Here is a 26,989-nt window from a genome sequence, read left to right as displayed (position 1 = left end):
GCCCTTCGCTGCCCTTAGGGTACTTCCTAGCCTTAACCACATCTAACTTACAGCCCTCTGTCTCTACTCGGCTCTCACTCCCAGACGGTGCGTCTAGGCCCCTTCCCCACTGTGGCATCGCCCCAGAAGAACTGTGGTCCCGGAGCAGGAAGGACAGCTAGTGGAGCAGGGGATAGGAGGGTGGGGCGCCGAGAGGCCTGCCCGAATAGCCAGTAGAGGGCAGCCTATCCCAGCTTTGTGCCCCCAAAGTCTCCCATCCTGACCTCTCCTTTATGTCCCTCCCAGAACAGTAGGAGGATCCACCTGTGCTTGTGAACCACCCATCCATCCTCCCCACACAAACCTTTCCCCACCACCTCCGGTAGGCCACGCCCTGTGCGGGAGCTAGAGGGCATACCAAACCAAGGAGACCTTAACCCCACTTGGAGAACTCCCAGCCAGTGCTTACCCTGGCCTGTATCCTCCTCTGGACCTATCACCTTGCACTTTCCTATTGCTCTGCGTCATTGATTTGTCTCATACATATATCGGCCCCTCTCCCAGAATCCAGGAGGGGACCCATCAAGGCCACTATTTGGTCTGCACATTTGTATGCAAGGACTTGTTAAAGCAGCAGCTCATCATTGTTTTCAAAATTCACAGTGGGTGCACATTTGCAAGAAGGGCTGAAGCAGTAAAGCCCAACCCCAAAGCTTATCAGACAGATGAGCATATTTCACAAAAATTTGGCCTTCCATGGACTAGGCTGTGGGGGCCCCACAGTGTGGCAGGCTGAGCTAGGCCTCTCCACCCCAGCCCTCCTAGGCAGAACTAAGCTTTTCAGATTTGACATGGAAGTTCTTCTGGCCGAATTTCCTTCTCTGGAAAGGAGAGGAGCCCTCTGCTGGGGCTTCCCAAACTGGTAGAAGTCCTGAGTACAATTTTGGGGCCTGGCTGAGCCCCTCAAAGTCAAAAGTCCACCCAGTTCCCATGCCCAGATGTGGGGGTGGAGTCCAGATAGGGCAAAGTGGTGGTATATAGTTGGTCATGTCACTTTGGGCAGTGTGGTTCATTTAGATCAATACCAGGAAGTAGTTGGTCCTCAAGAAAAAGCAGAACAAATCCATTTTAACTCATTTCCAACTGGCCTCCTGCTAATTTTACTGTTCCCATTAAGTTCCCTTCCAGCACCAGAGGAGTGGCAGTGCTCCACAGATACAAGACTGCAGGATCAGACACCAGATTTTGTTCTAAACAGCTTTATTGATCAGATGAGAAATCAGCTTGAATATGGCCTGTGCCTGCCACCCTTTTAGTCACCAGCCCCTTCCCTCCACTGCTCCTGATCTGGGGCCTGGAAGGGATGGAGTGACATGGTCAGAGATGGTTCCCTGGAGAAGAATGGAGTGGAGGAGGCAGGGTCTTGGGTTGGAGAGAAGGTCCTGAGGAGTAGGGGCAGAGGGAAGGGGTGTCTGGATGAAGACAGAGGCTGTGTTGGCTTCCCTCCACTTCTCAGGGTCAAGCAAGCGTGTCAAGAACAGAAAGCCCTGGCTGTGCTGGGACAGGCAGAAATTCCCATCTGTAGCCTCAGGACCTAGGGTCAGGGCCAGAACTAACTCTCCAGAGATGTGTGCCCCTGATAAACGCAAATGTGTACTGGAGTTGTTTCATTAGGATCTCCCCACCAAGCATTTCTGGGGAGGTCAGACAATATCCCAACATGAGTTCCCTTCCAACTAAGTAGTAGGATGCAAGTTGCATTAAAGACTCACAGGCAAGTGGCCTAGAGAAGCAGGGTCTCCTACAATCCTGCCTGCACAGCTCTCTGCCTCCAACAGTGACTCCCTGAGCTAGGACTCCTTATTCCGAGGGACACCAAGAAACCCATCTTTTTCCCCACAGATCCAATAAAGCCCAGCCTTCCTCTATCTCATCTTGGTCCTGCTTCCTTTCTCCTCCAGGCCTAGTGCTGCTGCTCCTAGTGCTGGGCTCCAATATGTGGGCTCACCCGTCTTGGCCAAGTGATGGATACTCAGCCTAGGAGGCTAAAAATAGAGGGCTGTGGGGTGAGGTGTGGGAAGCCAGCAGAGGGCAGCCTTGTCTCACCCAGACCAAAACCACTGAAGCCCTCTACTGGTGATGGTGTCAGATGCCACAAAGGGGGACCCCTTAGCGGGTGGGACCTCAGGCAGACCCCCAAATCAAAGGGAGCCAGATGATAATGTTCAAGTCGTTAGTGATATGTGGCAGGGCTGAGAGAGAGAGAAGGCATCCCGGAGGCCTCCAAGGCTGCTGGGAAGGGAATGGCGATTTAAAGCGCAGGAGTGGGCAGGATACAGCAAGCGATGGTGGCCTCACTCAGAGTGGACCAAGGCTCCAGCTCCTTGCCCAAATCCAAAGCCTTTGGGCCCAAAATTTTTAGCATAGCATCCTGCAGAGAGAGGAGAGAGGTAAGGGCATACTCCTCTGCCCCCAGCCACACCACCCACCTTCCCACTAAAGATACCCCTCCCCTAGTACCAGACACTTCATTTGTAAAATGAAGGAGTCATACTAGATGCTCTGGCTCTCAGGTCTCAAGGCCAGGAATTAGTTTATATTCAGCAAAGCTATAACTTCTTAGGGCTCCTACCCCTTTGGGCCTCATGACCCTCATTCATAAGTGAAACCACCCACCTTTACAGTAAATCTCTCCGTCCTTGTCTGCCAGGGTGGTTGACTCAAGGCCTTTGCCACACTTGGCACATCGGAAGCAGGACTTGTGCCAGGACTAAGTAGAGAAGGAAACAGTTAATGCTGCCACCAGTGACTAGGGTACCCTCCACCTCCAGCCCCACTCCCCTCGATATCATCATGGAGGACGAGCACAAGACACTTCTAAAGTGTGCTCAGCTGGTACCATAGGAAGCACATGGCCCGTGGTGCCAAGGAGTAGAGGGAGCAGGTTGGGGACCACACACCATTTCACACCATCTTTGATGAGGTGCTGTAATGGCTTGATGACTAGTGTTACCAGCTATCCACAAAAGGCAGGCGAGGAGATGGGATTACTTCCAAGGTAGCTGTCTGTTCCCCATAGGTGGGACCAGATGAGCCTTCTCAGGCCGTCTCCTGCCTGTGGATTAGTGGGATGACCAAGGGCTTTGGACTCTTCCTGGTTCTGCCACTTACTAGTTGAACAGCCTCACAGGTTCCTCATGTGGGAAGCATCTCTGCCTACCTTGCAGAATAAATGTGAGGACCAGGCAAAGCAGGCATTTGTAGTGGGGATTCTCTTGAACCAGCCAGGCATCTGAAATTCTAGAACTGGATGTTTCATTTACCCAAAGGCCATCACCCCTCTGAGAATGGGTTATCTCTCTCACTAGGTAGCTGCCTGTGAGCATTAAATAATGTCACTAGTGTGAAGTGCTTGGCACAGGGCCTAACACGGGGGAGGCCCTGAGTCTGTGTTATCTAGTATTACTCTGAAAGGAGAAAGGACTTGTGCAATGCATTGATTTTAGCAGGAAAAGGCCTAAAAAGTATAGTTTCTCCAGGGGCCACAGACGGCCCTACGTGGTTCTAAAAGGTTCACCAAGGCAACACTGGGCAAATAGCCTCCCAGGGGAACGTAGGACCCAGGTTTGCACACAGTCCAGGGACCTTGCACAGAAAGAATTGTCAGCAGCCAGCTCCTATCAGCAACAGCTGAGCAGGCTAAGAGGCTGATTGTAGACTGATCTGCTAAACCCAGGAAAAGCAAGAGGCAAGCAGCAGCCAGGACAAAATAAGGCCTTTTAAGGACAAAGAGACTCCTTCGGCACAGCCGCCCAGGCTAAAGGATAAGAAAGGAAACTGGATCCCCTTGGATTTCCTGGCTGCCTGACCCCGCGTGGTAGGTCCTCCTTGTGTGCTAAAGAATATTGGTGGGGTGCAGAAAGCTGAAATAGGCAGAACCTGGGACTCAGTCCTCCCCTCATCACTGGGTATGACCTCAACTTCTCTGTAAAGCAGGGACTGCCACCCAAACTCCCCAGGCTGGAGAAAGGCTGAATCACAGCCAGACTATCACCCATCCCCACATTTCCTAGCCAACCCTCCTTTTAAATTAGCTCAATCCTTTTGCTCATTCACACAGCACTTAAAAGTACGCCCAGCTTTTCAATGTATTTCTTTTTTTTTGAGACAGAGTCTCACTATGTCACCCTCAGTCCAGTGCCATAGCATCACAGCTCACAGTAACCTCAAACTCTTGGGCTTAAGCAAGTCTCTTGCCTCAGCCTCCCAAGTAGCTAGGACTACAGGTGCCTGCCACAATACCCGGCTATTTTTTTGTTGCAGTTGTCATTGTTGTTTAGCAGGCCCAGGCCGGATTCGAACCCACCAGCCTCAGTGCATGTGGCCAGCACCATAACTACCATGCTACAGGCGCTGAGCCTCGCAATGTATTTCTTGACCCAGGCAATAGAGAGGTGATGGCTTCTCTTACATTTTCTACTTGAATGCAAAATTCTCTTATCCTACTTCTTAATACAGTTTTAACTTTACCTTATACTCTGTCTAAACATTGGAAACAGTGATTTTTAAGTAAGTTTTATAATTTCCTATTCTCATGGTGAGACAGAGCAAAAAAAATCCCAATTTAGTAATAATATTAATATCTCTTGTTTTCATCATTTAATCAATAGCAATCTTCATTCTGACCACATAACAACCCCAAAAGTAAACAACAATAATAACTATAGCTGTTGAGCACATACTAGGCACTACACTGTATACTACGCAGGCATTTTTTTCTTTTTTTCTTTTAGAGACACTTTGTTGCTGCTGGTAGAGTGCTCTGATGTCATAGCTCACAGCAACCTCATACTCTTGGGCTCAAGCAATCCACCTGACTCACCCTCCCAACTTCCCAAGTAGCTGGGACTACAGGAGTCTGCCACAACGCCCAGCTATTTTTTAGAGATAAAAAATACCTCAGGCTGGTCTTGAACTCAAGCAATCTACCTGTGTCAGCCTCCCAGAGTGCTAGGATTATAGGCGTGAGCCACTGCATCAGGCCCAGTTGAATATCTTTTTTTTTTTTTTAAGACAGAGTCTCATTCTGGTATCCTGACTAGAGTGCCATGGCATTATAGCTCACAACAACCTAAAGATCTCAGGCTCAAGAGATCCTCTTGCCTCAGTTTTTTCTATTTTTTGTAGAGATGGGGGTCTTGCTCTTGCTCAGGCTGGTCCCAAACTCCTTAGCTCAAGCAATCCATAGGCCTCAGACTCCCAAAGTGCTAGGATTACAGGTATGAGCCACCATGCCCAGCCATGGCATTATCTTATTTAATGTTTTAAACTACCTTGATTGTCAGGGAACCGTGATTTGCTCCACCATCCAGGTCTACTGGATGCAGACCTGAGGCTCAGGAAGGTTAAATTTGCCCAAGGTCAAACAACTAGTAAATAGTAAAACTAAGATTCAGACCATGTTATCTAGGGTCCAAGCTCCTCATCAAATGCTGGGAGTACTTTTAAGTGCTATATGAGTGAGCAAATGGATTGAGCTTATTTAAAAGGTAAGGGTTGGCTAGGAAATATGGCGATGGGTGTGGTTTAGCTGGGATTCAATCCTTCCCATTTTCCAGCTGTGGAAATGGGTTCAAAGGGGTTAAATGGCCCCAAGTGAAGTTAACAGAAGTAAGAACAATAAGAAAAAGGGCTTCAGTGTAAGGGGCTTCATCCTTACTTAGCCCTCCCTAGCTAGCAGATGTGGGCAACTTATTTAATCCTTCTGACTCAGTTTTTCCATCTGTAAAATGGGGTTAATATTACCCATCTCCATCTGTGATTGAGGGTTGAGAGCCTGCTATAGTTAGATTTGGCCTAAGTGACAGTTCCTCAACTCCTGACCACATTCCTCAAGGTCAAAAGGGCTTGAAAGCCAGGACCCAAATACAATGGAGCTGAAGGTAGGCTCTAGGCTCAGTTGTCCCACAGCTTACTGTGGAACTTTGCCAAGTCACTGCTCCATTCTGGGCTTCCTACAATGATCCAGAAATCCTCTCTGGCTACATAGCTTGAAGATACCTCTTCTGTGATTTTCTGACTGCTCAACTGATGCTGCCAACTTCTGGGGCAAGAATTCTCCTGCCTTTTCTTCATTGCATCCTAAGGGATGTGATCAGCTCAATTTAGAATGGTTGGTTTGCTACAGTGATTCTTACAGTGCACTGGTGATTGGGGCTATTATCAGGAATTCATGGGGGAAAGGGTACACATAGTAATTATAAATAGTTTGAAAAAACCTCCCAAGCAGCTCTGAACCCTGAAAATCTCTGCCCTGGGGGTATATGAATGGGTTTCTAGGAGTCCATATCCCATGAAACAGAAAGTATATTTTGAGGTAGTTCTTAACATTTTGGGGATCACAAATTCTTTTGACAATCTGATGAAAGCTATGGGTCATTTTCTTAGAAAGAGATATGTTCTCATAAAATTCTGTGTATAATTTCAGGGACTTTGTGGACCCTCTTAAACCCATCCACACATCCTTAGACTCTGTGGTCCCCAATACTAGAGTTGACCTTTGCAACTCCCTACAAATTGCTCATACAGCCTATTGGTGCTGGGGATGTTACTATTTATGGGTAATATGAGCTCCTTGGAGACTGGAAGGCACAGGACAACCAAGCCATGGACACAATGAGTTACTCCTCTGCAAGGGAAGGGGTTAAAGCCCAGTGCTCAGGTTGCCCTAAACAGAGGTAGGGTCAACACTTGCAAAGTTCTGGAATCCACATTTCAGGAAGATATCTCCCTCCCCCCTCCCCATCATGCCCAGCAGCCATCTTACCTTCCCAGCACCAATCACCTTCTCCGCAGCATAGACTGCCTGGGTGCATCGGGGACAGCGCTCGGAGCCACCAATCTTCTGGGCAAACTTGGAGGCATTTGGATTGGTGGTGGGCCTGTGACCAGGCACCCTGCCAAGGGGAGGACATGGTGTGAGAGGACTTATGTTGACAAATACAGGAGAGGCTGGCACTGGGAGGGTATGGCCCGCCGTCATCTCATGCTAGGGTACAGGGAGCAGCTCTCTCTACCAGAGTTATCAAGGTTAGGGCCACCAGGGTCTCGGGTCATCTCCCATTTTACAGCTGGACAAACCAAGGCTCCACACCATGTTGTTTTCATTGAAACATACTTCCCTCAGTCTCCAGTTAAAACACTAGAATCATTTGACACCTCATTTGCTAAGAATTGACATTTTGTGCCCCTTTATCCTGTAGCTGGTCTATTACCAGATTATTTTCAGGAGAAATTCTGCTGAAAAATCATTCCCACTGGGGCAATGACCTTGGCTGAAAGTTGGTCACTAGCCTGTCATTTCCGTCCATCTCCTAGGAGCTAGCCAGGCTGACTGCCAAAAGCCATTTTTTATCAGGAGGTCAGAGGCCGGGGGTGGGGGGTGGGTGGGGTCCGGATCAGGGGACTCAGTGACACCCTGTGGCATTTTCAAGGAAGGGAAATGACTTCCCCATGCAGGGGTGAGAGGTAACAGGGCTGAGAGCCTAGTTATAGTAATGGCACTGCCCTGGTCTGGCTCAAACACTCCCCCACTCATGGGGCCCAGGTTCAGTGACTGGATTTTCTCATCCAGAAAAAGAGGAAAATTTTCTCATCTAGAAAAGGAGGAAATTACTGGATTAAATAATTTTCTCATCTAGAAAAAGAGGAAATTACTGGACTAAGTAATTTTTAGGGCCCCTCCCAGCTCTGACCCTTATACAAATATAGGATGCACACCCCAGGCAGAGAGAAGTCTGTTTCAGTACCCATGAACCCCAGCACCTCCAGAAGTTCTGTGACTACTTTTTAAATAAATGGCTTTCTGTGCCTTCCACTACTTAACCAAAAGTCGTTAAAACCATGTGTTATCCAAGGGTAGGGGGAGAAAACTCAATAAAAAGGGTGAAGGGGTATTTACTCACTCCTCATGTTTGATGCCTAATGATTCCCCCTTGTCGGTGCTGAGCGTGCCTGCACCTTGCCCGTAGCCATAGCCTTTTGGCCCATACTTCTTGCCATAGCAGGACTTGCAGTATATCTCCTCACCATGCACAGCCACAGTGGTACTGTCCAGATTCTTCTTGCAGACCACTATGGAGGAGAAGCAGGTATGATGCATTGAAGCTGGGGTGAGCTGCTTGCTTACTGCAAGCCACCCCCTGCAGCCAAAGCTCTCTGGACACTTAGCATACCTTATACCCTGATCTTTCAGAAACAGTCCAGACATAGAGGCAGGTGGAGTGGCCAGTGGGCTGGAGGTCAGGGGGATGGGAGCTGCAAGCCTAACTCCAGTGTGCTAGCCAAGCCACCACTTCCAGGAATCCATATGTGTCTCCCTCAGTGCTCAGCACCCCTGTACCTCCTCAGGCTGCAGTGTACCCCAGGTTCAAAGGCAAAAGCCTAAGCTAACCCTAAGCCACAGGACACTTGTTGAGATTCTTTACTCTGTCCTTGACAGAGACCATGTGTCCCAACAGAAGAATAAAGACAGGAAGGAATAAGGGCAGAATCTAGAAGAGATGATCTGTGCATACTAGAGGGAGGCGAGGGGGAGGGATGCAAGTGAAGTAAAATGCCCAGAAGAAAAGTTTCACGTTTATTAGGTGCCCCAACATGATGGACTTTGACATGAGTTGTAGGTCATGATAATTACAATAAGATTTGAAGTTTTGGGTGGTGCCTGTGATTCAAAGGGGTAAGGCACTGGCCCCATATGCCAGAGGTGGCAGGTTCAAACACAACCCCAGCCAAAAACCACACACACACACACATATACACACAAAAGCTGTTGTATCCTGATTTTTTTTATTTTTAATTTTTTTGAGACAGAGTCTCATTCTGTGGTCCTGGGGTTGAGTGCTGTGGCATCATAGCTCACAGCAACCCGAAACTCCTGGGCTAAACAATCCTCTTGCCTCAGCCTTTCAAGTAGCTGGGACTACAGGCACCCCCTACAACACCCAGCTAGTTTTTCTATTTTTAGTAGAGAGGGCGTCTTGCTTTACTTAGGCTGGTCTCAAACTCCTGAGCTCAGGCAATCCACTCGCTTGAGCCCTCCAGAGTGCTTTTAATATTTTGCTTTATATAACTTTGGATTGTTATAGTGACTTGTTTTAAAATATTCATCTGCTACTACCAATGATTGGGTCACCTTATGATAAGTTTTATTTGGTTGGGTTTTTTTTTCTTTAGAGAATGTGTTACATTTTCTTGGTTTATCAGTTTCTTTTTTGTATGTCAGATAATTTTGGAATGTATCATGCATGCTGTAAATGTTAAATTTTGAAAAATTTGACTCTAAAAAAAAAAAAAAGATTTGAAGTTTCTCATCTCAGAAATCATTTTGCTATGGGAAGAAATAGGGAAGAATTTCCTGATACCTACCATAGGAGACATTAGGCTGGGATGGGCTAGAAAGGCTGTGGGCCTATTAATCTCAGAGGAAAGCTGTGCCAGGTATCCAGAGTAAAACATTCAGAGCCTGGGATCACGTGGAGTTACGCAGAATCAAATCCTAGCTCTCTCTCTTTCCAAGTGTGTGATCTTGTGCAAATTATTTTGCCTTTCCAGCCTCCATGTCCTCATTTGTAAATACAGATAATAATGTCTGTCCCAAAAGGCAGCAGTGAGAATCAAATATAATCTTACATGTAAACCACTTAGCACAACACCCTGCACATAACAGGTCTGTAATAAATGTCAGCTATTCTTATTAGTCTATATAAAGTTTCATCACTGGGAGATAAGGGAAGGGAGGGACAGGCCCAGCCTCAAGAGACCATTCCTTCTAACCCCCAAAAACTCCTCTCAAGAGAGTCTAATTCACCTCTTTCTTTAAGTCTCATTCTGTTACCCTAATCTGGTTCTGTGATATTCTTCAAATATTGGAGTTCAATGTGCCCAACCAGACTGCATCCTCAAATGTGTCCTTCTGAAATAGAAACCTAGGGAAACTGGGCGGCGCCTGTGGCTCAAAGGAGCCGTCCGCATACGCCAGAGGTGGTGGGTTTAAACCCAGCCCCAGCCAAAAAAAAACTGCAAAAAAAAAAAAAAAGAAACCTAGGGAAACCACCGGAGGAGCCACAGCTCTTCTCTCCCTCACAGAAGGCTCTTAGCTCAGCTCTTTGCAGCTGCCATGCTCTTGCCTTTGAGCGCTCCTCTGGCAACTTCTCTCTTGCCCTGATCCCCAGGTTGGAAACTTCAGACTAAATAAGGACCCTCTTGTCCTGCCCTGGAGATCTCCATCTCATTCCAACACTCTGGGCTGCCCAAATATGGAACTTCCCATCACTTCCCCTGGGGCTTGGCTCCCAGGAAGAAAGGAGAGGGAACAATAGGCCATGAACTCCAACATTCCCTTCTAGGGTGGGAAGAGAGGCATTCGCCTGGAATTGTTTCCTTGTAAAAACCCAAAATGAACTGGGAATTCCAAGACCACAAGGAAGGCAGATAGCGGAGATAAGTGTGGTTGTATCAGGGCCTATAAGTTGACACCCTCCACTTGGCTCCCTTGCTAAAGAGCTCCCTGCTCCACTCATTCTGCCTTGGCCTCCTCTTCCCTCAGAGGTCCAATCCTCCCATGCTGGCCCTTTGACCCTCCACCCAGGTGATGCAGTTGGGGATCCAGCTCACTGTAAAGCCCAACAAAGACTCAATCAAGGGCAACTGTGCTCTGTAGGAAGGCCTGAATAAGTTTCTACCAAATCATGGTAAGCCATAAAAGATTAAATTTGTATATTTTTTGGGAAAATCTATTCCCAGATGTCCCGGAGTTGGTGAGGCCTCATGATGCTGTTTGGAAACACACAAAAGAGGTTCCCCAGGGGAGAGGTCAGAGTTCCCTCACCCCACTTGAAAGTGGAGAGTGATTCTTTCTGCTTCTACAAGAAAAACCAAGGCCCACAAAAAAGTTCAAGCTGACATAATTAGCCAGAAGCAGGGGCCGGCTCTGCTGACCCCTGTTCCATCAGCCTTCACCACATGAATAGGGTAAGTGAGCTCTTCTTTTCTACAGCTGCTCAACCCCGACCTACCCCAGGAGGGAACTGGTTACAGCTCAGAGATGGGCACACAGCCATGGGCAGGTTCCCAGTCACAGAGCTAAGCTCTTCTACCAGGCTCTCAACCCTGCCTGCTAATGGGAACTGGAGGCCCCTACTGAGACCACTGGAGTGTGCTGCAGTCCTGCTTGCTCCCTGATCCCAGGGTTTGCACTGGCTCTTCCCTGACTGTACTTATTATATTATCTTGTCTTCCTCCTGCCCATCCAGATGCTTAGGGCAGGGATGCTAAGTAGAATCCAGAACTAAGGAACCACATGGTTAGAAGAACTTTTGGGCACCCACCCAGGGCCCAGCCAACAGGAAGATGGTCCTTATTGCCCCCCAGGCCCGAGCCCTGGCTAACCACTCCATTCCTTAGGAGAAGGAAGTCCTTTGATTCTGTGGGATGCCCTGAATTCAAGCTGGATATTCATCACCCACATCACTGAAAAGGAGAAATGAGGCTCCTTCCATTTATAAACAAATCTTTGTCAAAAACCCACTGTGTGCCTGGCACTGTTCTGGGCACTAGGACTAAGCAAGCTGTGGATGCCTCAGACTGCTGGGGCACGTGTGGTGCTAAGCAGTCCACATGAAGCTCTGACACCAGGAACTGTGCTGGCCCCACGACCCCAGAGAGAATGCAACTGTTCCCAGTGGTGTTATTACCTAACACACCCCCAGCCCTGCTCCCTAGCCTGACTTTCTGCAACTGCTGCTAATCCTCAATACCCCCTCATACCCTGCCCCAGGCCCTGCTCCTTCCTTCCTCTGCCACTCCCTGAATTCCTGAATTCCCGACTTCCTTCTGACCAACGGCTCCTCTACCAGCAGGACTGTGGGCGCTATTGCCACAGCTGGCCCCCCTTAGTCAAGGATTAAGCAACATTTGACAGCAGAGAGAGGTTGCTAGGACCCTATCAGCCTGGAACTTCCACCAAGCCCTCTCTTATATCTTCTGAAAAAATAAACAACTTGTACATTCTTAAGTGCAGCAAACTGCTGATAACAAGACATTGCTGCTTCTGGCCTCCATTGCAGGCTGGAAGCCAACAGAGCTCACCAAACCCTGTTTACTCTCCATTCATTAGACACAGCCCTGGGGTTGTCACTCCAGGCTGGGCTGGGCAGGGTGTCAGGTGGCTTCGAGCTGGTCTGCCCAGCAACAGGTAGACATGTGGCACATATGCGGTGAACAGGCCTCATTCATCTGGATATTATTCTGGAACACAAATCGCCGGGGAACAAAGGATCCTCCGATCTCCCGACTTTGCTCTGTGTGATGCAGGATGGAGTTCAGCTCCCTGTGAGAGCTTCTTTGCACCACAGCACCTTGTTAGAGATCCCTCAACAGTGTGTGTGTCAAGGGAGCGTTTATCATTTATGGAGCATTCACGATTGCTTTCAGTGCTTCACCTGTTTTACAAGCTCCTTTCATTTTAAGTCGCACAACAACCCCATGGGGGCATTATTACCTCCACTATAGGGATAAGAGAACTCTACCAGAAGAACTTGAGTAACGTGTCCTTTATCACACAGATAATGAAAATTGAATTCAAATTCAAACCCTGATCACACTGGCTTTGAAACCTAGGGGTTAACCAAGACATTCTACCGCCTTCCACTATTTGTCTGCTCTTGATGAAAATGTGTCTTGCTGAAGTTGCCTCTTCTTCTAACTCAGACCTTCTGCTCTGATCACAATGAACTAAATCATTTAGGAATCTGAAAAGAGGCTTCTCCAAGTTGCCACATCCTGGAAACATCACCTGGCCCAGGTACCAGCCAGTGCAGCATCATCAAGTCAGGATCCCTGGGTCCCCCTAACCTCTCTTGGTTTGGCTTGTGACTGGAGCAAATCTTCCCCTGGATTATTGAGAGTATCAAAGAACCTTGATACTCTCATCCCAGGCTGTCTGAGTAGGAATGAGAAGTGAGTGGGCTGGCTCACAGGAGACTGAGGAAGGAGGAGCCCAGCTCTTCCTCCAGACTCAGCTTCACCATAAGGTTGTGGCCTCTGTTCCCTTTAACAAGGCATATTTTTGGTCAGAAGGCAAGTGAAGCTTTGGGACACTTTTGTGCTAAAAGTATCTTCCTCTGAAATGATGGGATTGTGGCAGTAAGAGAAAGAAGGGAGAGCAGAATGGAAAATTTTCCGAACCAAGTCTTCACAGCTTGGCTCTCAGCCCCTGAATGCCTGCCACCCCCACCAGCTCTGGCCAGTTCATCCCTCAGAAAGCAGCTTCTGAACGGAACAAAGAGGCCCTTAAGTGTTTTCCTCCCCAGCTGCGCTTCAGCCAAATGTCAAACTGTTTACATCCCAAGGGACCAGTTCCCTTGGGTGTTGACAGGCCCAGCCTGTGGGGGCAGGCCCCATCCTGGTGTTCGTGGCAACAGCAGTGCCTGGGGTGTACTCACTGCACAGGAAGCAGGATTTATGGAAGCTATTGCCTTCACACTGAACCTCTTCAGCAAAGTAAACTGTCTTCTGGCACACCCCACATTTCTTGCCTCCTCCCCAGTTCGGCATTCTGAAATGGGACACAGAAAAGAATTAATTTGACAGGGAGATGAAAACATTTCGGATTGCCCACAACTGAAAAGCAACAGGCAGAGACTATGCAGAGAAAAACAAGGGCAGAACTCCCATGGGGGCCACGAGTCCCGGTAGAGCACTTCTACTTCTCAATGCCATCCTCACACTGTTACTTGGGGTGTCCTCCCCCAATCTAGCCAATAGATATTTACTAAGCAACTGCTATATTTTCAGTGCTGTGCTCGGCACTCTAAAGGATATAAATCAGCAAGAGATACAGACTTTATACAGAAGGCTGCACTAGCAATTAAAACGAGCCACCTACTCCTACATGCATCAGCGTGGATGAATCCCACAAAAAGAATATGGAAGAAAAGAAACAGAGAGATGAGGGCTGGTAAAACCCAAGTCCACTTGTGTGAAGTTCACAAATAGGCAAAACTCATATTGTCATGGGATGAATCTACAAGTGGAAAAATTATAACAGAAAACCAGGGGATGATTATTACACACCATTGTCTTTGAGGAGTTACCTCTAAGACAGGGAAGGGACACTGATCAGGTGGGGTCACCAGGGAGGCTCCAAAGCACTGACTGACGATGTCTCTTTCTTAACTTGGGTAGTTGTCACATGGGGACCTACTTTATAATAATTATTCCTTGAACTGCACACATAGGTTTATATACTCTTATGTGTGTAAAATACAGTTTACCAAAAACTTTTTTTTTTTTTAAAGAAAAAGCAGGAGGCAGGCACACAGGGCACAGTTCTCAAACTTTAGAGTACATTAGACTCAAGTTGAGGGCTTTGCAAAATCAGATTTAGCAGCACCACCCCAAACCTGATGAATCATAACCTCTGAGAATGAGGTACAGGAATCTGAATTTTCAATAAGTACCCCAGGCAAGTCCAAAAGTGGCCTGGACTAACTTTAATATACTATAGGTATTGGTTCAGAATTGGGGTCCGGATGCTAGACAGATTTGGCCCAATCTTGATCCTGCTACACACTGGCTGTGTGGCAATGGGCAAACCTTGATTTCTGCATCTGTTAAACGGGGATCAAAAACAGAAGCTACTCACAAATCCCCCAACCCTTTTGAAACTGAAGCACTCCTTCCCTCAGCTACTGGGACCATTGGTAGTTGGCTGCTGCCTGCTGAGTTCTTCTCTGGAAATTGCCCCTGGCTAAAGAGAGTAGTTCCATTCAAGCTTCCTGTTTGTGGGGCAGCAGATATGCAAAGACTGGCCATTGCCTCAATTCAGACATCTTTGAGGGGTTTTCCCCGACTTCAGAGGTTCCTCAAGGGATCAACTGAGACATTTGTCGGGACTTCGATAGAGATCAATTTCTTTCTTTCTTTCTTTTTTTGCAGTTTTTGACCGGGGCTGGGCTTGAACCTGCCACCTCTGGTACATGGGGCCGGCGCTCCACCCCTTTGAGCCACAGGTGCCGCCCGAGTTCAACTTCTTGTTCTGTCTATCCTGCTTCACTCTTCCACTTTTACTGGTCCTCATCTAAATAGCACTGCCCAATAAATCATTTCCTGTTTGTATATTTCTATCACAGAGTCTGCTTCCCAGGAAACCTACACTGCATTGTTACCACTGTATGTTATTTAATGTATATAATATTTTGCATGGAAAATATATTTCATTATCCTTGTGCTTGGACATAAAAATTAACTCATTTAATAAAATTTGTCATTTGTTTCAAAAAAAAACAGAAGCTACTTCATAGAATATTTCTGACAATTAAATGACGTATAGTATGTCAAAGGTGTGGCACGGTGCTTGGCACATAGTAAGTGTTCGATAATTATTATTAACACAGAAGTCCAAGGCTGTGAGACAGGTGCTACCTCAGGTCAGTGCCTGATTCTCCCTAGAGCAGCACAGAAGGTAAATACTGCAGGAATTTGGAGAACAGGTGGGGCCTGCTTCTTTCCATCCTCATCAATCACTCACTCAACAGACATATGACTAGAGGAGGATGACAGAAGTTTGTTTTTGTTTTTGTTTTTTTGAGACAGAGTCTGAATCAGTTGCCATAGGGTTGAGTGCTATGGCATCCTAGCTCACAGCAACCTCAAACTCTTGGGCTCAAGTGGTCCCCCTGCCTTACCCTCCCAAGTAGCTGTGACTACAGGCACCAGTCATGACACCTGGCGAGTTTTTCCATTTTTTAGTAGAGATGGGGGGGTCTCACTCTTTCTCAGGCTGGTCTTGAACTCCTGGAGCTCAGGTAATCCACCTGTCTCAGCTTCCCAGAGTACTGGGATTATAGGCATGAGCCACCACATCTGGCCCATGACAGAAGTTCTTGAAGGGCAGGGAGTAGAGCGGTGCTATACAAGGTTCCGTCAACTGTGGGTACAAGCTAGGTGCCGAGGCAGCCCAGGTCATGGTGAGTAAAGGAAGACACAGGGTGCTAGGGGATAGACGGGCTGGGATTCAGAGGGATTTACTGCCTCAAGACGCAAAGGAACCCCCCAGCAGACTGCTCAGGAACCTGTATCATTTGTCATGGAAATATTCTAAAGGGGACATGGCAATCAGAGCACAGCCTCCCAGTAACAGGGCTTGTGCCAGCAGCTAGAGAGCCAGTATCAAGAACAGCAGGAAAAAAATAAATGAATACAATATAAAGAAACATAAAATAAAAAAGGGAAAAAAGTAAAAATGCTGGCTTGGCGCCTGTACTCAGTGGTTAGGGTGCCGGCCACGTACACTGGGGCTGGTAGGTTTGAACCCAGACTGGGCCTACCAAACAACAATGGCAACTGCAACCAAAAAATAGCCAGGCATTGTGGTGGGCGCCTGTAGTCCCAGCTACTTGGGAGGCTGAGGCAAGAGACTTGCTTAAGCCTAAGAGTATGAGGTTGCTGGGAGCTATGATACCTTGGCACTCTACCAAGGGTGACACAATGAGACTCTGTCTCCAAAAAAAAAAGAAAGAAAGAAAGAAAATAAAAAGGTCCAAGGTTAGAGAGGGAGAGATGATCTCTGCTGCTGGAGGTATAGACCTCAACTCAAGATGGCCCAGGTTGTGTTCCCATGCCTTGCATGGCCTTTGGCATACAGATGTTCATATGGATGGTCAGTGAGCAGTCGAGGAATGAATAGGGATGCCCTGATACTGAAAGCCACAGTTGGGACCATATCCTCTGCGTAGGTATATCTCTGCAGAGCCTGGAACCTAGTAGAGATGCTTGGTAAACATATGCAGGCTGATAAGCGGGGCTCAGGGTGAGGAAGTGGCATTGGTGATGCTGGCTCACTACCAGTTACCGGTGCTGAAGTATCACTGGTGATGCTGGCTCACTACCAGTTACCGGTGCTGAAGTATCACCCAGAAGACGGGAGTCTTCAGCAAGGTTTTGTTGGAGTAGAGAAAGATGCATTTTCATTCCCATATCTTAAAAGTTGGCATTTCCCCCTGGTCCCATTCCTGCATTCCCACCCTACCTCCATGCCAAGAACTCCCTACATCTCTGGCCCTGACCTCTCCTCTGAGTCCAGGCTCATTTCAGGTGAGCCTCTCCACCAGGAGGGTGCATGCATCGGTACCTCAATTTTTACATGAGTGATCTTAACTCAGTATCTCTTTTTCAAACTTGTTCTTTTTCCTGACTGCTCCATTTTTGCTTGTGGCACCACACCTCCATCACTAAAGAATCTTATCTCAAATCCTAGAATGTGACGAGATCATCCCCTTCTTTAGATGTATCCCACTCTATGCTCCCCTGCACCTGCCCAGGCCCAGAACTGTGTGCTGAGTAGAGGGGAGCAACGGGCTCCAAGGTCACTGTCACAGGAGGGAAAGGCTGCCCTGTCATGAAGCTGATAGCTGGGAAAACAGAGCACAGAGAAAAAAGAAACTGAGTCTGCAATGGTATCATGAAGCCACCAAATTAAGCCAGACCTAAAGTTTGACCTATCTCTGATTTCTCCAATTAAACAAAGTAACACCTTCACTTCATTAATCCAGTTACTTTACAACTGAACACATCCTCAGAGAGACAGCCCTGACAACTAGGCTGCTTCTGGAACCTCCTTCCTAACCTGCTGTCCGCACAGCTGCCAGATCTTTCTCAGCGATTATTCTCTTGTTCAGGGGAGTCAGTGACCCCTCACCCTGGCATTCCAGGTTCTCCACAGTGCAGTCTCCACTTATTTCCAGCTCTCTATCTGTCATTCTATCTCACAAGCATCAGGGTTGGAGATTTAACTGTTGCGTTCAGCCCCTAGAGTCCCAGCACTGGGCCTGGCACACAGGAAGGACCTGGGCAACACCAGTGCATAGAGCTGGGGCAGGCTGTGCCGAGGTGCAGGACTGAGGCTCGACTCTGCTATCCCCTCCCAGGTGGATCCAGATGGACCACCACTCACAGCATAAGCCCAGTTTTTCTCAGATTCTGGACCAGCCACAACTCCTCAAGTCCGTACACATCACTGACACACCAGCTAGGAGGGATTTCTCTAACCACACACGTCCTTTCTCTGTCTTGCTCAGGTTCTGGGGCTAGTTCCCTTCCCAGCATCTAATGTTCCTCTGTTCTTTCAGCCCCTTTCTGCCTTGAGGATTCCAGGGACTAGCTGCCCTGGTCAAGTAAGAACTCAGGGCTATAAAACTATACAATGTGAATGACAAGTCAACCAGATCAGCAATGGGGATCGCTGTCCACCCAACCCTCAGCCGCTCCCCCTTCTTCCTTTCTACAGAACACTGATTTTATTCAGGCAGCCAAGTGACCCAGGAGAGGTGCCTCATTTCCAGACTTGGGCCAGAGCCTGAGTCACCTAAGCCATCCATGGTGATTTCATGTCCCTGCCAGTGGCTGGTTCAGGAACAGGCCGAGACCATTTCTGGACGTTCAGATGGGAGAGAAGCTCTGCTTAGGAAGCTTCCAGGCATGGGGGCTCACGCCTGTAATCCTAGCACTCTGGGAGGCTGAGGAGGGTGGATAGCTTAAGCTCATGGGTTTGAAACCAGCCTAAGCAAAAAGCAAGACCCTGTCTCTACTAAAAATAGAAAAACTGAGGCAAGAGGATTGCTTGAGCCCAAGAGTTGGAGGTTGCTGTGAGCTATGACGCCACAACACTCTACCCAGGGCAACAGCTTGAGATTCTGTCTCAAAAAAAAAAAAAGTTACTAGAGGGACTTTATCTAACAAATGCAATCAGTGTAACCTAATTCTCTGTACCCTCAATGAATTTCAAATAATAAAAAAAAAAGAAGAAAAATGCGTTCAGTCATATGGAAACACACAGGTGGAGCTCTTCTCCTTCTAATAAGATGACTCAATGTGTCCAGTGAAATTCCTATAGCTGTAGTCCCCAACCCCCAGGCCACAGACCAGGACCAGTTCTGGTTCATGGTCTGCTAAGAACTGGGTCGCACAGCAGGAAGTAAGTGGCGGGCAAGTGAGCAAAGCTCCGTCTGAATCTACTGCTCTCCCCACAGTTGGCATCCTCTGAGCTCTCCATCCTGTCTCATCAGTGGATTCTCATAGGAGTGAGAACTCTACCATAAACTGGACTAGTGCATGCAAGGTATCTAGGCTGTGCACCCCTTATAAGAATCTAATGCCCCTTCCCTAGTCCATGGAAAAATTCTCTTCCATTAAGCCAGTCCTTGGTGCCAAAAACAAAACAAAACAAAACTGGGGACCACTGTCCTATAGCCAAGGCCCCCAGACTGAATGCCTGCATGCATCAGACAGTTTATATCAGCCCATTTCATCCTCAACATCTGAAGGCAAAGAATATATGGCACTTTACAGATAAGAAAAAGAAGGCAGCTTGGCGTCTATGGCTCAAACAGCTAAGGTGCCAGCCACATACACCTGAGCTGGCTTGTTTGAATCCAGCCCAGACCCGCTAAACAACGATGGCTGCAACCAAAAAATAGCCAAGCATTGTGGCAGGCACCTGTAGGCCCGGCTACTTGGGAGGCAGAGGCAGGAGAATCACTTGAGTCTAGGAGTTGGAGGTTGTTGTGAGTTGTGATACCACAGCACTCTACCCAGGGCGATAGCTTGACTGTCTCAAAAAAAAAAAGAAAGAAAGAAAGAAAAAGAAGGCTGAGAGACGTTAGGCAATTTGCTTGTAGACGCACAGCTGGAAGAGGTAGAACTAAGATTTCTGAGTCTTCTGTGGCCCTCACATACCATGGCCTCACACACGTGGTCCTAGCATGTTGAAGAGTGACTGCACCTAGTAGGTATACAGCACATCAGTGCTGGTCCCCTTCCTTTGCTTTCTCCTCTACTTCCAACCCCAGGAACCAGCAGGAGAGATACTCAACCCCCTAGGAATACCCCTAAGGTTGGAAAGTTCCCCCAACCACGTGGTTGGGAGCCAGCTCTAAGCAGGGTTTTGTTCTCAGATACAAAGGCCCTTTTCCCTCTGGGGGAGACCCATAGCTCCTTACAGGCCTCCCCTTGTTTTCCCTGGCTCAATATCAGGGGCCCATATCCAGCAGGCCCCAGGGAATCAGGAACATGAGTGAAACCCAAGAACCTGCCAGTAAGGAAAATGTCCTCAAGACCTCTCTGCTGGGCTGCTCCTTTGAGCCTGGCCATTTGGTTGGGGGAGGGGGGTCTCCAACCAGTAAGGGGGGGACAGAACTCTAGTGCTTTGTACTGATTAGCAAAGACTGTGTCCATGGCCAGGAAGCGCTCCAGGCAGTCACTGTGGATAGACTCCCTGCGTCCCTCTGTGCACAAAGGGAGCCCTCCAGGGAACTCTGCCTGTGGGAGAGACTCTTAGCTAGAGGGAGTGCAGGCCACCTCTTTCCCTGCAGCAGAGGCGGGCCTGCCCGCCAGCCCCCTCCTTTCTGCCCAGCCCATTCTTTCCAAGAGCCAACCTCTGGCTGTAGGGAGGTTGAATTGCCTTAAAAGGAAACCTGTTTCTCAGTTTGGCTCAGGCTTTATTGCCTCCCCAGGTCCAGGGGACAGAGACCCTGCAGGAGGCTGGGACAAGAGAAGTTCCCTATGTTAAGAGTTCAGGCTGGGCAGTTCAGTTGTTAGGACGTGGTTCTCAACCTTCCTAATGCTTTTGCGCTTGAATACAGTTCCTGTGGGTCTCGACCCACGGGTTGAGAACCACTGGTTTAGGAGATGGGAGCTGGGGTTAGTTAGATCTGGATTCATCCCTTCCTAGCTTAATCATCTCAGGCAAGTAACTTTTCCTCTCTGAGCTCCAATTAGCTTGTCTCTAAAATGGACTGCACATGGACCCCTACAATCATATTCTGAGGATTGAAAGGGAATACATGAAAATGATAACTCAGGGCTGGCACACTGTAAATGCTCACCCTTCTGATTACCACTCACAGGACTGGCCTAGCCAAGCCTTGACAACATATTGCCAGATGAGGGGCAAATGTCTACTCTCCTTCCCAACTAGCCCACATCTGGAAGGAACAGACTTGAGAAGGCACATGCCAAATAAGGACCAGGAATTTCAGCCCAGCTAATAAGTCTGGGACAAGTTACTTGCCCTTCTTTGGAGCTTAGTTCCCTCTGGCTACATGAGACCACAGGCAGGGACCTCTGTCTTCATCTCAAGCTTTCTGATATTGCTCTGAGCAATCAAGAATCATTACTATCTTCTGGAACCACTTTATCCACCTGTTGGATTTACAGTGGGTTCTCTTCAGAGTTATGTTCTCAGTGGGCAATGCTGTCTGTGTTCTGGTATGTCCTGCTTCACTGCGTTGATAATTTCAACAAAGAATAGAGCTTCAATTTTCTGTTGACTGGTGGAAACAGCTGGTCAGTTGTTTACCTGAAATGTCAGGATCCTCAGAGATGGAGGGAAGCCAGAAGCCTGAGTCTGCTGCCCACACCTTCCCGCCTGGTTGTCCCATTAGGAGCTATGCCCAGATCCTCAATCTGGAGAAGACAGACCCAGGATGGTGGCTCTTACAACAGCAGAGAAAGGAGTAGACACAGGGTATAGACTCACACAGTCACCCCAAATCTTGTGAATGTTGGGGTGAGGTGACAGGTTCCATGTGGTCATGTTTCAAGTTTAAGGAACTATCTCAGGGATATAGAACTCTCAAGTGCCAGCCACCAGTGCCTAAAGGAGAGATCCCTTTTTCCAAATCCTTGACAAGCCACCTACCTAACATCTTTATCTCTCCAGTGGAAAAACCCTCTTTTTCCAATTACAAAATCACTAGTTCCCTAGGGCCAAAGAGTGATTGACAGGCCCAGGACTTAAGTCCCCACCTACTTGGTCTGGTAGAGACCTGTCTGTTTATCTAGTTACAAAGGCACTACTCACATTACCTGAACTATCTGGCATCTGCTGGGTACACGGGAGTGCTGCCATCCTTCCAACCTCTGCTCAGCCTCTTCTCTACACCCTCATGTCCTGAGAGCAGCCAAGAACAGAGAGGGACAGAGGGAGTCCTTGCTAGTCAGGACTCAGAGGTCATGTTCTGGAAGTGACAACTGAGAACCCAAGACATATACTTCCCTGAAGGTCAGGGCCAGTGGTGAGGTAGAAATGGCTGCCAGGAAGATGGGGCAGACCTGGCCCCAGCTTTATACATCCCACCACATGGTTTCTTCAGATCCCAGCTTGTGACTCACCCTGAGAAGTTAACCAGCATCACTGAGCTGTGATCACTCCAGGCCCCACAAAACCCTGGAACATGACTGTCATTCTAGCTCAGGCCCCCCTCTCTCCATCGTATGAGTTTTCTCTTTCCAAATCCATGCCCATGGCCCCTGTGGGACTGTGAGCTGACCTGGGCAGTGCTCTGTCTCTCCTTTTTACCACTCATCTCAGATGCATTCTATGCTCTTTACCCTTGCAGCTCAGAAGTCCAGAGGTCAACAAAGAAAAAGGTAGGAATAGGGGTCTTTGAGTTATTTTAATTATTTCCAAACTATTAAGGGAAATCCTATATTATAATAAGGTCTCAGAGCTAATTGACAGAATTTACTTGCTTTTATCTGGAATGATGTCAACTTAGAATGGTAACAGTTGGTTATCCCATGCTGAACAAAAATGTCAGAATAATTTTTCTTTGATTAATTTTTAAAGTGAAAAGAAATTAGCACTTAGGTTATATAAACACAGGTTGCCTAACATCTCAGGAAGCTCCAACCCACACCACCCCTGCATAAAGCATGCCAAGCAGACTGGGATGGGGGCTAGGGTCTGGCTGCCTGGCTGGGGCTAAGCCTGTGCTCAAGCTGTTAACCTTCCATTCCTTCCTCTGTTGTCACCATTGAGAACCCAGACTCTGCCTCCTGGCCTTTGGGAGGCACTGGAAACGGCAGAGTCTGGAAATGTTAACTGCCTCTGTATTTACACACTTTACCATACATGGGAATTACTCAATGCTGGCGTCAGACAAATTCCTGGGGAGCTGCGTAGTACAGACACTAGTACAGACACGTCATCACCATATAAATTCCTGACAACTGGAAACAGCAGGCCAGGTGGCTTCTGACAGGACCCCTCTCTCTCTTCCACCCGCAACCCCCCTCCACCCATCCCAGCTTTATTTTCTCTCTCTCTCCCTCTCCCCACCCCCTCTCTAGCAGGCTCTTTTCCAGGCTTCTTTTCTTTCCTGCAACCTGGCCCAGACACTCAAACATGTAACAGATCTAGTGAAAGTGTATGCACTGGGGTCTGGGACCTAACTTCCAGGGTCCCCGCTCCTCTTCCCTGGCCACTCAGCAGAGCAAAAACCTAGACATCGTGAGTTCTAAGCCTGATCTGTCTACCTTAAAACTGGCAAAGGCAGGCGGTGCCTGTGGCTCAAGAAGTAGGGTGCCAGCCCCATATACCAGAGGTAGTGGGTTCTAACCCAGCCCCAGCCAAAACCGCAAAAAAAAAAAAAAAAACTGGCAAAGGCCTGTGTTCCTTAAACAGTTTATAACCCACTGTAAAGCACCTTGTAAAGCTGATATGTTTCACAGACAGCAGATATTTCCTTAGTGAACTGATCTGGGAAAAGGAAATGTAGAAAAGCAAGAAAAAATGAAAAGGTAGTAGTGATTCGAGCATGGATTCTAGACGCAGTCAGCCTATGTTTGAATGGCAATTCCACAAATAACCAGCTGCGATCCCAGTGCGAGCCTCAGTTTCTTCATCTGTAAAATGAAGAACATTCGTACCTACTTTGTAAAGTGTCCATGATAATGCCTGTGAAGTATTTAGCTTTGTTCCTGGCACAGATATCTTATGTTAAGGAAAGGCTGACTTAACTTAACACTAACTTCATTTTTGCATCTCTTTTGACATTTGCCAATATTCCTGAGTAATAGCAAATGGCAGACTTGAAGGAAAGGTCTCTTTAGTCTCACTAGCACCTCTTAGGATCTCAAAATGTTTATTGCATGCCTCTTCGTAGTCCTCTGGCAAGCCAACTTTTCACCATAAGCTGGGCTTACATAAATATCTCAAACTTTAGCAACCTACTAGAAAAGCCTTCCCAATTTGCTTTCCCCACCAGGAGGTCCACAGTGAATGAAAATTATGCCCCTTTTTCCTCTCACCTGCTGATCAATTCACATACATGGAAAAACAACTGGCTAGTAACTATCTGCAAAGTTTGTGTATGTCCAGTAGGGCAACTCAACTGAAAGCCTCTTGCCACCACATTTGGAAACATTCACCAAATGTTTACTGATCATCAATCAAATGTCACTATACTCCCAGGCTGCAACTCTGACCCTGTGAGGACTCACCAGCTCTAGAGGCAGATGTGTGCAATTAAAAAAGCAAACTACCTGGGCCAGGAAGGAAGGTGCTAGGGCAGACCAGAAGCAAAAGAGGCCACAGCACCCTTTTTCTTCCCATTTTATTAGACAGCCAATTGGAGAGCTGGTGGGCATCCTCCCCAGACCTCCATACTGGGCATCTCAAGCCTTGTACACAGTGCCTTCCACTCTCCAACCCACACCACACCCTCTGCAGGATAAACTCCCTTCCCTGTCTGACTGCCCCTGCCCCGGATATCCTCTCCAAGGCAAAGTGTCATTCACTGGGAGGCCCCGAGTAGCACCAGGCTGGATTCTAGCAAGGAAGGGATAAAAGCTGCCCACCAGCAGCTAAAGGCTGAGGACAGTCTCTCAAAACACAGACCAGCTGGAGAGTCAGGAGGCTGCCACTGGCTGAGTGGGAGTGGGGGAAGCTCAGCACCCTCTCCCCAGTCCCATCTGGGGGAAATCCCCCACTCTGAAAGGACGGAGAGAGACAGCTGGCACCTCCAGCCTCCCCATGTTCTGGGAAGAAGAGTACAGATGGGGAGAGGATAAGGAAGAAGCCAGTAACAGAGTGCTACTGCCTCGCATAATACATTCCCCAACCACCACCGCTAAAAGAAATTGAGACGTTAAGTCACTTGTTCAAAGAAATCTGTGTGTTATTAATATTTAGTGGTAAAACCATGACTACAATTCTGCTTTCCAAACTATCTCTCACCAAAATTCTAGGCCCTCTTCATAACATACTTTCTACCAGAGTGCCACTGCAACAGTATCCCAAGGCGGGACCCTAAGTGTGTGTCCGGGGTCTGCCCATTCATTCACCCCAAGGAAGCAGGGGGGTGGGTGGCTGGATGGAGCCCAAGGCTCTAGAAGGGCCTGAGCCCACGCTAATGCTCCCAGCCTAGACGCAAATCTCAATTAGATTACAAAAGCACCAGGACCGAGAGCAGGCAGAATGTTCTCAGCAAAGTAGATCAAACACCTGCCTCAGAGGGTTGATGGGTGGGTAACGGCCGGAAACTTGCTTTTAACTGTGCTCAAGACCAGTCCCTTTCCTGTTCCCCAACTTTCAAGGATTGAAGCCACAAAACATTCTCTGTAGGATTTTTCAGGTTTCAGCAAGGGAGAAATCTAGCGCCAAGACTTGGAGGAGAGAAGGGTCCATCAAGTTTTTTCAGAATAAGGAAAAGTCACACCAGCACCCAGGGACACAGAAGCTCCAGGTCAGACCCGTGAAGCCAGATGTTTCACCTCCCCACCCGCAGGCGTTTTCTCCTAGAGCGCAGGGTGATGGAGGGGGTGGCACGGATGCCCTCATCTCTGTCATACAATGAGCGTCAGTGGCGTGCAGAATCGCCAATTGTTCTGCCTGACCTGCAGGCGGTGGCGGGTAGCCGAGTCACCCTGGGTCAGAGGCACGCGGAAACCAATTGTGTCCTGGAAGTCCCGGGAAGGGGGAGTGGGGGGGGGCGACCCAGAGCCTACTAGAAAGAGAAGCACCGCCCAGGCTAACTGCGACCGCTTCTCACGATTCCTTGCCGGCTACGGCCCCCAGGGGCGCGCCACTTTCCCTCCAACTTTCCTCGCAGCTGCTAGGGGTATGGCGGGGCGGGAAAGACCAAGGGGCGCCGACTGGATGCCCAGGCGCCCCTGCCGCGGGCAGCCGCGGGGGACAGAGCCGTGCGACGCTCGGCCCGGGTGCACTCACCTGGCAGCGGGCTGGGCGGCGCGGGCTGCAGTGCTCTCGGAAGTGGCGGCTGGGCGCGCCCGGCCCTTGCGCCGTTTTGTTCCGCTCGGGGGAAGGCGTGTCCCGAGCCACTCCAACCAGTGGGCTTTGCACACCGCACCACACCAGGGCTGATGTCATGGCGTGGGGCTGGCCCCCTCCCCGACCCGGGACAGCCCGGCCCGCCGTGGCGGGGGTGGGAGGCACCTACTCCGGGCATGCCCGGCTCCTGAGCTGCGGTCCTACTGTGTGCTCTGTCGCCGCCACTACGAAAGGGACTTGCACATGCGACGGAACTTTCGGAGTTTTCCTGCGGGCCAGGAGATATGACCCGCGATAAATCTGTGGCTCTAGGGAAAGGAGGGAGGGGTCTCGAATTTGCACGTCCTGCTGGCGGTGTAAGGGATAGATTTTGGGCGCCAGAGTAAGACAGGCCTTTGCAGGACAAGTCTCCTGCCTATGCACTAGCTGGACCTCTGGCCTAGACATTTGGCCCCTCTGGGCTTCGGGTTTACCTGTGAAAGGGATACAGTCCACAGGGATTTGCGAGTAGGGGATAAAAGGAGATCGATAGAACCAGCAGATCTTCACCAGGGCCCATCCTATGATAAAGACAATAAAATAAACCTAACTCCCTCCTCCAACAGCTCTTGTCCTCTTAGTTTTCCCCAATCTTCCCTGCCACTTAAAGAATACCTCACCCCCTCCCCAGAAGCAGCAATTCTGAAAAGGGGGCCTCCAACCTGACACAGGCTCATGACCCTACAAGCTGCCCCAGGCAGTTACCCATACTCAGGGCACCCATCCCCCACCCCAGCTCCTGGCCCTTCCTGAGTGCCTGGTGCAGGCAGAGAAGCTCACACCCCGCAGAGCTGCTGCCTGGGATGACGTAGCTCCTGACCCTTTTTTCCGGAAGGGAAA

General features: G+C 48.7%; 1 protein-coding gene across 1 annotated transcript; it reads right to left on the bottom strand.

The window, feature by feature from the left end:
- Positions 1–1,222: 1,222 nt before the first annotated feature.
- On the bottom strand, positions 1,223–26,215 carry CSRP1 (cysteine and glycine rich protein 1). Its single transcript, XM_003792279.3, has 6 exons — positions 26,051–26,215; positions 13,482–13,594; positions 7,944–8,112; positions 6,806–6,935; positions 2,656–2,749; positions 1,223–2,410 (listed from the first exon to the last, which is right to left on the bottom strand). The coding sequence occupies exons 2-6, from the start codon at positions 13,591–13,593 to the stop codon at positions 2,334–2,336; spliced, it is 582 nt and encodes a 193-aa protein (XP_003792327.1). The 5' UTR covers position 13,594; positions 26,051–26,215; the 3' UTR covers positions 1,223–2,333.
- Positions 26,216–26,989: the final 774 nt, after the last annotated feature.

This window comes from Otolemur garnettii, unplaced genomic scaffold, assembly GCF_000181295.1.
Source record: "Otolemur garnettii isolate 467f Iridium unplaced genomic scaffold, OtoGar3 scaffold00055, whole genome shotgun sequence".
In the NCBI taxonomy this organism is placed as follows: Eukaryota; Metazoa; Chordata; class Mammalia; order Primates; family Galagidae; genus Otolemur; species Otolemur garnettii.
The sequence above is the reverse complement of the archived record's forward strand: the minus strand, read 5'-3'. Positions and strand labels throughout refer to the sequence as shown.